Source organism: Schistocerca nitens, chromosome 8 (assembly GCF_023898315.1).
Source record: "Schistocerca nitens isolate TAMUIC-IGC-003100 chromosome 8, iqSchNite1.1, whole genome shotgun sequence".
Classification (NCBI taxonomy): Eukaryota; Metazoa; Arthropoda; class Insecta; order Orthoptera; family Acrididae; genus Schistocerca; species Schistocerca nitens.
The window spans coordinates 439823196-439837859 of record NC_064621.1 but is presented as its reverse complement, the minus strand read 5'-3'; the positions used below and the strand labels follow the sequence as shown (position 1 = coordinate 439837859).

General features: G+C 38.2%; 1 protein-coding gene across 3 annotated transcripts in view; it reads right to left on the bottom strand.

Moving 5' to 3' along the window:
* LOC126198992 (putative helicase mov-10-B.1) overlaps window positions 1–14664 on the bottom strand; it is a 418198-nt gene that overhangs the window by 40802 nt on the left and 362732 nt on the right. For all 3 annotated transcript variants that reach the window (XM_049935664.1, XM_049935663.1, XM_049935665.1), the window contains 2 exons: window positions 8745–8868; window positions 8325–8501 (listed from right to left, as the gene is read on the bottom strand). In XM_049935664.1, the coding sequence (XP_049791621.1) occupies window positions 8325–8501; window positions 8745–8868 (301 nt within the window). The remainder of the gene's footprint in view (window positions 1–8324; window positions 8502–8744; window positions 8869–14664) is intronic.

Here is a 14664-nt window from a genome sequence, read left to right as displayed (position 1 = left end):
AAACCTGGTGATTTCTGGTCTTTATCAGTTAGTACTACTTTGGTGACAGCATAGCAGGTGAGATAGTCAGTGCACATAACAAACCACTACCCACTCATTCCCATCTGTTGACTTGAGAAAACTGACCAGAACGTTAATTCTAGTCCAGTGTAATGGAGCTAATGCAGGAGACGTTGGTACCAGATGTCATGGAGGTAATTGAGACATGTACTTTCATCACTAGGTTTCCCTACAGTGGCTTACATATTGTTAGATTAGATTAGATTAGATTTACTTTCATTCCAATTGATCCGTAGTGAGGAGGTCCTCCAGGATGTGGAACATGTCAGAAAAACAACAATACATGACAAATATTTACAACTAAAACAAATAAGCTAATGTACCACTCCACAGGTCCCAAGTGGAATGATCGTCATTTTTTAATGAACACTAAGAGTCATTTTACAAATACTAATGCACTAAATTTAAGATAAAAAAGTTTTTTATTTATTTATAAGGTAATACAACTACTGTAATACTTATTTACAATGAACACATTACTGCACTGAAATGGTGCAGAAGTTAGATTATACTAACACACACACACACACACACACACACAAATTTTCAATGAACACATTACTGCACTGAAATTGTGCAGAAGTTATGTTGTACTTATATACAAATTAGTTGGTTTTACTAAGAAATTCATCAATGGAGTAGAAGGAGTTGGCCACCAATAAATCCTTTAGGCTTCTCTTAAACTGAATTTCATTGGTTGTTAAGCTTTTTATGGCTGCTGGCAAGTTATTGAAAATGTGGGTTCCTGAATAATGCACACCTTTTTGTACAAGACTAAGTGACTTTAAATCCTTGTGAAGATTATTCTTATTTCTAGTATTGATTCCATGAATTGAGCTGTTGGTTTGAAAAAGTGATATATTTTTAATGACAAATTTCATTAAGGAATAAATATATTGGGAAGCAGTAGTTAGTATCCCTAGTTCCCTAAACAGGCTTCTGCAGGATGTTCTTGAGTTCACACCACATATAACTCTCACTGCACGTTTTTGTGCCCGGAAAACTTTAGCTTGGCTTGATGAATTACCCCAAAAAATAATCCCATATGACATTATGGAATGAAAGTAAGCATAGTATGCCAGCTTTTTCATTTTTATATCCCCTATGTCTGACAAAATTCGCATTGCAAACAGAGATTTGTTAAGACGCTTCAGAAGTTCTGTGGTGTGCTCCTCCCAGTTGAATTTATTATCAAGCTGTAATCCCAAGAATTTAACACTGTCCACTTCTTCTATCTTCCTGTCATCGTATGTTAGACATATACTCTTGGGACACCCCTTACAAGTTCTGAACTGCATGTAGTGTGTTTTTTCAAAGTTTAGTGACAAAGAATTGGCTAGGAACCAGTGATTAATGTCCACAGATATTTTATTGGCTGATCTTTCTAAGACTACATTTGACTTGCTATTTATTGCAATGTTTGTATCATCGGCAAACAAAACAAACTTGGCATCTGGTAATGTTACTGTTGAAAGGTCATTGATATACACAAGAAAAAGTAAGGGCCCCAAAATGGAACCTTGTGGGACCCCACATGTAATTAGTTCCCAGTTGGATGAGGCCTGATAGCTTGATACATGTCTCTTTCCTAATAACACCCTTTGTTTCCTGCCAGAGATATAAGATTTGAACCATTTTGCAGCATTTCCTGTTATACTATAATATTCTAGTTTACTTAAAAGGATATTGTGATTTACACAGTCAAATGCCTTTGACAGATCACAAAATATACCAGTTGCCTGCAATTTTTTGTCTAATGAATTAAGCACATTTTCACTGTAAGTGTAGATAGCCTTCTCAATATCAGAACCTTTTAGAAATCCAAACTGTGACTTTGACAGTATGTTATTTGAGATAAGATGGTTATAAAGACGACTGTACATTACTTTTTCAAAAATTTTTGAGAATGCTGGCAACAGTGAAATTGGACGGAAATTTGATGCTATTTCTTTATCTCCTTTCTTAAACAGTGGCTTAACTTCAGCATATTTCAGCCATTCAGGAAATATTCCACTAATAAACGACTGGTTACACAGATAGCTTAATATGTTACTTAGCTCAGAATCACATTCTTTAATTAACTTTGTTGATATTTCATCATACCCACTAGATGTTTTTGATTTTAAAGATTTTATGATGGACATTATTTCTGTTGGGGTAGTGAGGGTCAAATTCATATTAAGGAAGTTACTTGAAATGTCTGGTCTAAGGTAATCCATAGCAGCATCTACCGAACCTGACAACCCCATCTTTTCAGTAACAGTTATAAAATGTTTGTTAAAAAGTTCTGCAACACTATACACATCTGTCACCAATGTATCATTTACTCTTAATGCTATTTGTTCCTCTTCATGTCTGGTTCTACCGGTCTCCTCCTTCACTATATCCCATATTGTCTTTATTTTGTTATCTGATATGACTATCTTTTCCTTGTAATATATTTGCTTTGACATCCGTATTACAGTCTTTAATATTTTGCAGTATTTCTTATAATGTGCTATAGCATCAACATTGGAAATGTTTCAGAGTGACAGATACAGTTTTCTTTTTGTTTTACAAGATACCCCTATTCCTCGAGTAATCCATGGCTTCTTTGTAGACTTTGCTCTAACCTTGGTAAGTTTTGGGGGAAAGCAGTGTTCGAATAAGGTAAGCACTTTATTAGCAAAAATGTTATATTTTTCATTCATGCCATGAACGCTGTAAACATCAGTCCAGTGAATGTCTCTGAGGAGTGTCCTAAAATAATCAATTTTTGGCTTACTGATTACCCTTTTGAGCTCAGATTTAACAGATTTTATATCCTGTTGAGTATTAACATTTAACAGAAGGAACTGCATGTCATGGTCCGAGAGGCCATTGACTATTGGTTTTGTAATATAATTTTGTTCATTGGACTTTTCTATAAAGATATTATCAATGGCTGTTTGTGAGCAAGTGGCTATCCTAGTGGGGAACTTTACTGTGGGAATTAAGTTGAATGATAGTGTTACTAACTGAAACAAGTTCTTATTGGGAGAGTCTTTAAGGAAATCTACATTGAAATCACCAGCAACCACTATTTCTTTGTTTTTGGTTGTTAAATGGGCCAGTACAGCTTCAAGGTGGTTGACAAACAGATTAAAGTTACCTGCAGGTGCTCGATATACACTTAATATTATGAAGGATTTTTTGTGAAATTCTAATTCTGTTGCACATGCTTCCATATGCTGTTCTAGGCAAAATTTATGAATGTCTATGTTCTTAAATTTATGACAGTTCCTGATGAATGTGGCAACTCCTCCTTTCTCCATTTCTGATCTACAAAAGTGAGATGCTAACCTAAACCCTGTAACACTTAAAAGTTCTATACCAGTGGTCACATGATGTTCAGAGAGGCAGATTATGTCAGCTGGGTTTGAAGACTCTAATTCATCTATGCAGATAGTTAATTCATTAATTTTATTTCTCAGTCCTCGAATATTTTGATGCAATAAAGATAGCTGACATTTCTCATTGACTGAGTTAAAATTGGGTGGAGTTAAAATATCTGCTGACAGTTGAAAATTCTTAACCAATGGCTGTTTATGCTGATGTAATAAGCTGGAATTATGTTTTTTGATTTCTTTCTCAAACTGAAGATTTGTCTCAGTTCTAACCTCTCTTAAAATTTGCTTTCTTTCTGTCCTCCCTACCCTAAAAAAGGGTCTTTTCTGAATCCTATAACCACTGGTATTTTACCACTCATGACAGTGCCTCCCCCCTTTAACTTTCCTGCTATTTCCCCAGCCAATTTACCCTTCCCCTTCCTGTTGAGGTGAAGGCCATGCCTAGTATAATCCCACCTACTGAGAGAATCAACAGGAACCACACCAATGTGTGACCCCGCACCCGACATGAGCAGCCGTTCCAGCTCCAAATTAACTCTCCTGACAGAAGAGTTCAAATGAGGTCGGTCATGGCGCCCAAGAACAGATACAAACTCAACACTAGTATGCTTCGATGCTGATGCAATCTTCGCCAGGTCACACTCTATACTGTACCCAGGATCTCTGTCGATACTGTTACCTGCCCCACCCACTATAACCACGGTGTCTTCCTTAGTGAAATCTTTGCAAAGTGATCCTAAATCCTCTGTCACCTGCTCCAGACCAGCACTAGGTTTAAAAAAATTGGTGACCTGGTATTCTGATCCTAGTTCATCCTGCAAAAGTTGGCCAACACCTCTTCCATGGGAACTACCTAACAACAACACTTTCTTTCTCTTTACTGATTTCCCTACATTCTTACTTTTCAATTTGCTGCTGAAAGTTTGTTGTGCCCTGTCTACACCTGCAACTGCTTGAGGCTCACCAGCTTCTAACTGAAGCAACAGGTCAAATCTATTTTCCACATTCACCATAAAGCTGTCAGACAAAGTTCTAGGCCTGTTCCTCCTGTTGCCTGTTGCCACTTCCCACCTCTCTTTACCCTTCTCCCTCCTTAACCTGTCAAGATCTCCCCTGGCCTTGTCTAACTCAGCCTGAAGGGCGGCAATTTTCCTCTCCTGTTCTACTATCTTCCTATCTCTACTACAAATCCTACAAAACCACTGATGAGTCTCATTTACTTCCCCTATTCCCACGCCACTACAGTCACCCACATGGAAAAAACTACAGCACCCATCACACCAAAGCCCCGACCTAACAATTCTACGGCAAGTCAAGCACTTTTCACTCATGATAAACGTAATAGTTTATTAAGAATAAGTCAGTTAAATTACAGATAAACACGAAAATATGGTTACACAAATTTGGCCTTATACGCAACTGTTTACACAACTGTGTGTAAACAAAAACAAAAGTGCAAAGTTTCTGAGACAACAACTTAAACTTTACGCTACTTTCCGGAAATGCTAGTTAAATAATGAAGAGGTACGCTAAGTTAAATTGCTGGAGAGAGCAAGGAACAACTAAACGAAATTCTATAGATTTGCTTCAGCAGAACGTAAACAGAAAATACGACTGTACGGTCTTTTCGTGTTTTCTGCTATATTACGTAAAGAAAAATGAAACCTTTAATGGTAGACTTAAACGGCACACTAATCCACTTATTTACCACGTATTCAGTACTAATCTATATGTTTTATAATCTAAAATGACTTATCTTTACGAGAACACCAAAACTCGCGCTAGTCGCCTGGCTGCAGGGCTGTCTAACACATCGGGAGAGACCAGACCAACGACACCTACTTCTGATTCTAACAGCATTCTCTGCAGATGCCAAATGACCTAGTGTTGGAGTGCCATGAAAAATACTTCAGTATGGCCAGATCTAAATGAGCTGAGATGATGAGCAATCACTTGTGTTCCATTAGATTGTAAGTAACTTTCGCCCAGTGTTCTATCTGTTAAGCTGAATTCTTTCTTCTCTAAGTCTTCCACAGTCTTCATTAAAGCTGGATCTTCTGTTTGTTAAGCTGCAATGTTTGTCCGTGCTGCAGTAACTGGTATGTACTGTTCCTCCAGAGGATTCAAAAAGAGGCAGTCACCATCCTTGAGTTAGTGCTTTTTTGAGTACTACTGTGACAGAATATACCTGAAGCTTCAATGTCCATCCTGGGATCATCCAAATGTTTTCTTTAGGTTGTCAGGCAGCATAAAGAATGATGGTCAGATACAACAATCAATGGGCTTCCACATAAATATTGCTGGAACTTCCTAATTTTGCAAGGTTTTCTTTCTCATCCACAGAGAGAGTCTTCTCAGACTCAGAGGGTTCTCTGTAACCATAAGCAATTACTCTTTTAGTGTCTTCCTGGATTTGCACTGATTCCACAGTCACTAGCATCAGTGTGGAAGTCTCTGTTTTGGTATTGTTGTTAACAAATGTCTGGTGAAAACACTGCCTTCTTAAGGACACACAAACCTCATTTTTGATCATCATGCCAAGAAAATTTGGCATCTCCCTGAGGTAATTCTTATAGTGGCCATGCCTCTCAACTGAAATCCTTTATTTAGTGTCTGTAGAGACAGCACAGACTTCCGTAACTAATATAGCAAGGGTCTGAAAAATTTGTTAGGGCTCTTACTTTTTATGGACCAAAATGAAATCCATTTCTGTTAACTAGGTGCCCCAAAATGTTTATTTCTTGTTTGACAATGCCATACTTTCTCAAATTCAGGTTCAAGGAATGTTGCACCAGAGACATTGCTATTGGTTGGTCTCCTCAGGCAGTAATTATCGATTGAATGTTACATTGCAATGCACTTCCCTGGGAAGTGGTAAGAAGTCCACTGCAGTAGACAACATTCCCTTAGATTTATAAAGATCCTTGGGAGAGTGAGCCAGGACAAAACTATTCAGTTTGATATGCAAGATACATAAGACAGGGAAAATGCCATCAGAATTCAAGAATAATGTAATAACTTCAAGCTAGGTGCTGACAGATGTGAATATTACTGAAATATCAATTTAATAAGTCATGTTTGCAAAATACTGACTTGAAATATTTACAGCAGAATGAAAAACTGGTAGAAGCTGACTCAGAGAAGATAAGTTTGGTTCTGAAGGTAGCAGGGATAAAACACAGGAAGCAAAATGTTATTTACATGTTGTAGAGGAACCAGACTACAGTTCTAAGAGTTTAATGACTTGAAAGGGAAGCCATAGTTGAGAAGGGAGTGAAAAAGGTTTGTAGCCTATCCACAATATTATTCAACCTTTACACTGAGCAACCAAGGAGAAATTTAGAATGAGAATTAAAGTTCTGAGAGATGAAATAAAAGCTTTGTGATTTGCTGATGACACTGCAATACTGTCATAGACGGCTAAGGACTTGGAAGAGCAGTTGAACACAATGGACTGTGTCTTGAAAAGAGGTTTTAAGATGACCGTCAACAAAAGTACAAGAAAGGTAATGGAACGCAGCTGGAGTAAATCAGATGATGTAGAGAGAATTAGATAGAATAGTATACACTAAAATTAGTAAATTAGTTTAGCAATTTGGGCAATAAAATACCTGATAAAGGCTGAAGTAGAGAGGATACAAAATTCAGACTGACAATAGCAAGAAAAAACTTTTCTAAAAAGAAGATGAATTTGTTAACATCTAATATCAACTTAAGTGTTAGTATGTCTTTTCTGAAGTTATCTGCCTGGAGTGTAGCCTTGTACAGATGTTAAACATGAATGTCAAGCATTTCAGACATGAGGAGAATAGAAGCTTCTGAAACGTGGTGCTAAAGGAGGTTGCTGAAATATTAGGTGGGTAGATCTATTAAGTATGAGGAGGTACTAAATAAACTCATCGAAAAAAATGAATTTGTTACACAATTTGACGGATAGAGGGATCTGTTGATAGGACGCATTCAGAGGTATCAAGGAATAGTCAATTTGGTAATGGTATGAAGTGTGTGGGGTAAAAACTGTAAAAAGAGACCAAGGAATGGAGGAATTGACACAGTAGTCAGGTTCAGATGGATGTAGACTGCGGTAGTTATTAAGAGATGAGAAGGGCTGCACTTAACAGACTAGCATGGAAATCTGCATCAAATGAGTCTTCAGACTGAAGACAATAACACCAACAGACTACAGCTGTCATGGTGCCTTTAATTTTTATTATAGGCCACATGTAAGCCCCAATGCATGTCACCTACAGCATAATACTGCCCCCAAGGGTTATGTCTGTTGTGCGGTGCACGATTCAAGCAGAGGTTCACCTACAGGACTTGCATCTGCACATCTTGATGATCTTATGCCTACTGCAATCGTAATTGATCACCTCACTGGTTCAACATGAGATCTGCTGCAGAGCCCCACACCCAACAGTGTGGTCTGCAACACTAGTTTCTACAGCAGCACAGTACTCTGTTGTCAGATCTGCCACATATCGCTATCCTGCTTTACAGGGTGGGCAAGCGTCTGACCTCCATGTTAAACACCTCACTGCCTCCTTATGGTTTCGCCATCCTTCAACCACTTCCCATTGATTTTCATAACACAGCAGACAGTCAAAAAGTTTTGCTGTTTCTGAGGTGCTTACTCCTAGGTGATAGGCCATAAGAATCTGCCTTGCATCAAAGTTGCTTATGTCAGTGGATTTCTCCATTTGTGGCCTGTATCATTGCTAGAATGATTCCCCATTTGCCTCTGTTCTGCTCTGCTTATATACTTTCCTTTCCATTTCGTGTGCACACAAGATCACTAGATGGGATTCAATCTTGCCTTGGGCAGTGGTCATGATATTTTAGTTTATAAGTGAATGGCTGCTACTAAATGCCAATAAAATAAAATTAATAACAAACCTTTGGATTTTTCAGGAACCCAAGATGATGCTTATAGTCATCATCTAGCAGCTCTACACTAGAGCGTACTGTAGATATGACAATAATAAGCCTCTCCTGTCCTTGAAATTCTTCAACTGATCCAACAGTTGTCCTTTGCCAATTCTTCTTTCGCAGTAACTCCCGAAATTTGTGTACCTGTAGCACACATAGTTAATACAACATATAATCCATGAAATGAATTTCTTTTGTATACATGCAAAGATTGTACCTATTCCAGAGCTTTTTTTGTAAGAATAAACATGGGACTAAGTTTTATAGAAGTGAACCTTTGTTAAAAGGGTAAAATTTTAGCAGAAGTAATAATAATAACATGTGTTTCAAGATAGTATAAAAATGACACTCATTGCATAGCTGAATAACAAACAACTATAGGTTTACCTGTAGCCTATATGGTGTTATAATCCCTATATCTCTTTCCTGAACTTTGTAGCCACTCAGGCGTTCTTCAAACAGAGCTTCCACATATTTCATAACGACATTAATCTCTTGCCGATTAAAATAACTGAAAAGTGAAAAATGGTATAAGCAACATATATACTGTGTGCCAAACTGATGCAGTACAAACATGATTAATCCAAACACTTAAATTTCAAATAATATGAAAATTAATTCAAAAGAAAGAAAGAAAAAAATTACATTTTGGAAATAGGCTCCACATCAAATTGGGAATTCCTCAACAATAAGTAAAGAATAATTCGTAAATCAGTGTCTTCACTGTACAATCATCTTCTACTCTCCAGCAGTTGTGAGAAGTGAGGCACTTAAGAACTACATTGGCCAAATTATCTTTAATATTAGATGTGACAAAAGTATCTTTGATATCTCACACTTCATATATAAATGAAAAACCCACCAATGAACTATTTTTTGTGATCCTCTACGCAGATCACACACGCCTTGAGCCTGAACTCAAGACAATGTCACCAGCATTATCTCCACCAAGTTGATACTCTAATCATGGTAAGTTAGCTACAGTCTGGTTAAAATTACTTGATTGTTGCCACTTCACATGTTGGAGGTGTCTCCCTCCAATCAGAGCGCTCAACAGCACAACTGAATTGTTTGTCACTGCCAAACTGCCAAAACAAGCGGTCTTCCAGTTTCTTATCTGGCTTTTTTTCTTGTTGTGTTTGGATCACAAATCCTGGGTCCGGCCTTTAATTTTGCATTTCATTACTAGCCTGGCAATGGCAAGGAAAGCGTTTCTGAAGAAGAGAAATTTGTGAACATCGAGTATTGATTTAAGTGTTAGGAAGTTGTTTCTGAAAGTATTTGTATGGGGTGTAGCCATGTATGGAAGTGAAACGTGGACGATAAATAGTTTAGACAAGAAGAGAATAGAAGCTTTCGAAATGTGGTGCTACAGAAGAATGCTGAAGATTAGATGGGTAGATCACATAACTAATGAGGAGGTATTGGATAGAATTGGGGAGAAGAGGAGTTTGTGGCACAACTTGACTAGAAGAAGGGATCAGTTGGTAGTACATGTTCTGATGCATCAAGGGATCACCAATTTAGTACTGGAGGGCAGTGTGAAGGGTAAAAATCATAGAGGGAGACCAAGAGGTGAGTACACTATGCAGATTCAGAAGGATGTAGGCTGCAGTAGGTACTGGGAGATGAAGAAGCTTGCACAGGATAGAGTAGCATGGAGAGCTGCATCAAACCAGTCTCAGGACTGAAGACCACAACAACAATACACATCATAAACACAACCCAAACACAACCAAAACAAAACCCACTAAATGATGGCAATGCAATAACACACATTTTGTACACATTATTAGCCAAAGACTATTGGATTCTTTTGCACACGACGCAATTTGGCTTCACATATTCAGTTATTATAATCACAGGGACTGACTTACTATAGGTTAACCTCATATGGCATGGCATGAAACTGAGGGTTTTGAAGGCAGCAAATGATCATTGGAGCTGATCATATAGATATGTAAATCTAACAATATATTCTGTAGATCTTCTGCAGTGCAGTGTTAGAGCTTTGGGTTGAGAAACATAAGTCATAGCTTTGAATGCCACAAAGTGATGAATTTTTTTTTTTATTTTTAAATCTTTATCAAAATGACTCCAATTATTATTATTTTCAATTAACTGGTTTCCATGTAACTATTTATTTTTAAGCTTTTATCACATCTTTTTAATCATCATATTTTTCTTCCTATCATTCTTTTTTCATTTGGAATCTATCTGCATCAGCTTGCTTGGAAAAAGCAACATGTTACAGTTCAATTTTAGCACTGAACCTGTTTTTTTTCTGTCTGGAGTCTGGCTGTACTGGTCATCTTTAATTGACATTTGCAAAGAGAGCATAATTAATAGTTCTGCTGCAGGTTGCTGACCGCCCTTTTCTTGGACATATTTCGCAAAAACAGATTGTGATTAGGCTAGGACACGAATGGAAATTCAGGACTACAAAATGCATTGTCTGCCGCAGTTCAGTTGTTGGTCATTTAAAATCGCTGTGGACAGATCACCTTGCGTTTCCGCCACCCCTGATGGCAGCAGCATCCAACATTTCTCCATGTTGCATTAATAGTATTTCACTACTTGTGAAGTGATGATTCATATTTGCGTGTCAACTTTAACTGAGTGGTATCCAATGTTGTAACACTCTGGTGCCAAGTGATAGACGTCAACTCTCAAGTAATTTTAAACAGAGTATAGTTAGTCAATCAATGAAATAGGATATTCTAAATTCTCAGGTTTTTGAATTGATAAGTACATGATTTGAAAGTCACATGTTACAGATCTTCTTAAACATCTAAACACTGCGAGTTTTGCATTATGGATAACATCAGATTTTGGAGATGAAAATGTCAAGAGGTTGACTTACTTTTTTGTGTTTTCATTCACAAATGCCTTATGGCATCATATTTTGGAGTAACTCTTCACTGAGGAAAAAAGTGTCTGTTGCACAGAGCATGCAATAAGGATTATGTGTGATATCAAGAGGGTGAGGGTGAGGAGGAGGAAGAGGAACATGAGTTGTCAGAGATGAATTTCAAACAACTGCTTCTTCTCCTTTTTCAATAAGCACTTTGTTTAAATACTATAATTCAATGACTTCATACTCTTTTATTTCTTCAGTTGTCTCTTCATATAAGTTTGAGGACTGACAGTTTGAAGGCACCTTCTTTTACAATCATTATCATCTTTCATCAAGGGGCAGGAAGCAGAATACTTTCAGATTTGGCACTGCACCCAAGTTACTCACTTACAACTAACCACTGATATTGTAGATTTTCTTGAAGTTAGTGTATGAAGGATTCCTTTTACAGAGGTGACAAGAAATCTTATTTACTGTGAGTTGTTTCAACAGGTGCGAATGACATCATGTGATCATAATATTCTGGTTAACTTTTTATGTTTGGTACTACATGCTTCTGTCTGAGCCACATAAGCAATTTCAAATTTTAATCCACATTAAATTTCATCACTAAGAGGTATTCAGCTGTCACTATGATCTTGTAGCATCATAATGTTGGCCCTGTCCCTCCCAGTTACGTCTGGAGCAGAACTGTATGTAACTCTTGTGCTGCATCTCCAAGCCTTTTCCCCAATACTGGAGCAAGCGTGTTCTATTAGGTTAATGAATGGTCAAATGTGAAATGTGTGTTTCCAGATATGTTGCAACTTTAGTTCTGAAATTTACAATAAAACACACACACACACACACACACACGTTTTTTACAGTTCAGTCTATTAAATGGGTTGAGGATATGTAGCATCTCCTCTTTTGAGTGTCAGTATTACATTTCTGCATACCTACTATGCCCTAATTAACTGTTATACACATTCCATTCTCCACAGTTTCTGTCCTTTGCTGCTGCTTTTACCAACATAGGTATTCCTGGTTATCTTATTACTACTAGTAAATACTGAATCATCATCATCATCATCATCATCAGCCAATTCAATCATTAAAAGATGTGGCCTCTTTGAGTCATGGATTCAGGTAGGCTTTCAGCAGTCTTCTCCAAGTGGGATGGTCTTGGGCAGTTCTCTGCCAGGTGTTACCAGCGATCTTCTTGATGTCTTTGTCCCATCTGTCTGGTGGTCTTCCTCTAGGCCTCCAGTGCTCTCTCTGACTCCACTCCAGTACTAGCTTTGTCCATCTGTTGTCTTTTCTTCTTTCAATGTGGCCAGCCCACTGCCATTTCACGGAAACTGCTGTCTCTAAGATGTCCTTAACCTTTGTCACAGACCGGATGTCATCTGCCCTTTTCCTATCCTTTCTTGTATAGCCCAGCATTGATCTCTCCATGGCTCTCTGTGCTGTCCTAAGTTTCCCTTTTGTGAATGAGTTCAGTGTCCATGTCTCACAGCCATACGTCATCACAGGAAGAATGCATTGATCAAATACTGCTTTCTTCAGATTTACTGACATTTTTGATCTGAATACTGTTGAATTCTTCCCAAATGCTTGCCAGCCAAGCTTGATGCATCAATAGATTTCTGACCTTATGTCTCCCTTCATATTTATAATCTGGCCAAGGTAGACATACTGTAATAGACTGTCCTTGACTTTCACATCTCCAGCTGGGACCCATTTGTTGGTCATTACTTTTGTTTTGGAAAGGTTCATGTTCAAGCCCACCAGCTGAGATTCCGATAGAAGATCTGTAACTAAGTTTTGGAGCTCTGCAAAGTCTTTGGCCAGTAAGGCAATATCATCAGCAAATCTTAAGTTGGTAAGCCTTCTTCCATTAATTATAATTCCCTTACCTTCCCAACTCAGCTTTGACATAGCCTTTTCCAATACAGCAGAGAACAGTTTTGGGGAGATGGGATCGCCTTGCTTGACATCTCTCATGATGCGGAATTCTTGAGTTGATTCGCCGATGTTAACATAAGCTGAAGAATTCTCATAGATTTTCCTGAGCACTTCAATGTATGCTGCTCCCACTCCTTGCTCACTCAAAGCTTGGAGGAGAGCTGCATGGGTAATGGAGTCAAATGCCTTTTCAAAGTCAACAAAGGCAATGCAGAGAGGCAGTTGGTATTCATTTGTTCTGCTTATCACTTCACTAACGGTCAGAATGTGGTCAATAGTGCTAAAATTGCTTCGGAATCCTGCTTGTTCTATAGGTTGGGCTGAGTCCAGGGTGGAACTAATTCGGTTTAACAAGATCTTTGAGAAAATTTTGTACAAAATTGAGAGCAAGCTGATAGGATGGTAGTTTTTAATATTGTGAATACTTTCTTTCTTGTGTATCAAAATAATCTTAGCCTTGTTCCACGACAGTGGGATTGAAGCATAGTGCAGGCAGGAAGTAAATACTTTTGCCAAGTGATTTATTGTTACCTCTCCTGCCAGTTTGAGGATGTCAACACTGAGCTCATAATCACCCGGCACTGTTCCCTTTTTCATGCTATCTAGAGCACACTTGACTTCCGATGGGAGTATATCTGGAACACCAGGTACATCATTTAATTTAGATACATTCAAATTTTCCCTTGGATTGCTACACAAATTGCTATAAATGTCTCTGAACTTCAAAACCTCCTCCTTTTCAGTGACTCGACTGTCATTTCCATCTGCTGCGATAATCTGCTTTTTACCGATTGTGAGTTTGCGTTTGGCTGACTTTAAACTTTTCTTGTTCTCCAAGTTTGCTCGTAAGGTGTCTTCAGTGAATTTCTGTATGTCAGTTTTCATTTCTCTTTGCACTGCCTTGCATAGTTCGGAATACGCTACCATGTCACGATCGGTTTGGATTTTCATTTCTCTTCTCTGTTGTAAAAGGGTTTCAGTTTTGGCACTGAATTTCTTTGGTTGTTTATTTTTTTGGCATAGGCCACCGACTTCCTGTGCACTTGAAACAATCATTTCCACCAAATCACCATCTTTAGTTACGTGGAACTTGCTTTGGAGGACTTCTTGGAATACTGAATGGTCACTCCTAATACTACAGTTAGAGACTTGCTATTGATAACATTAATATTTGCTAGAATAAAACTGAGCTCTATTAGAAAGTAGAAGGACTGATACACGAGATGTATTGGCATGAGCAAAAGCCAGGGCCTTTTGTCAAAGTCTGGGCTCCTGCCTCCACCCACAAGTGCAGCAGTTAGACCATATCAGTAGCTCTGCACTTGTGACCTGGGCACTGAGGCAATAACTGGGGTTTCAAGACTTTTTACAGCACTTGGCAGGTCAACATATGTGTACTCAGTTGTTATGAGATCTGCCTCACCTTGGCCACTGGGCCAGGCAGAGCATATTGCCAAAGCTGCGCTTCAATTTGGCATCTGCTGTTTGTGTTGTTTTGACCTT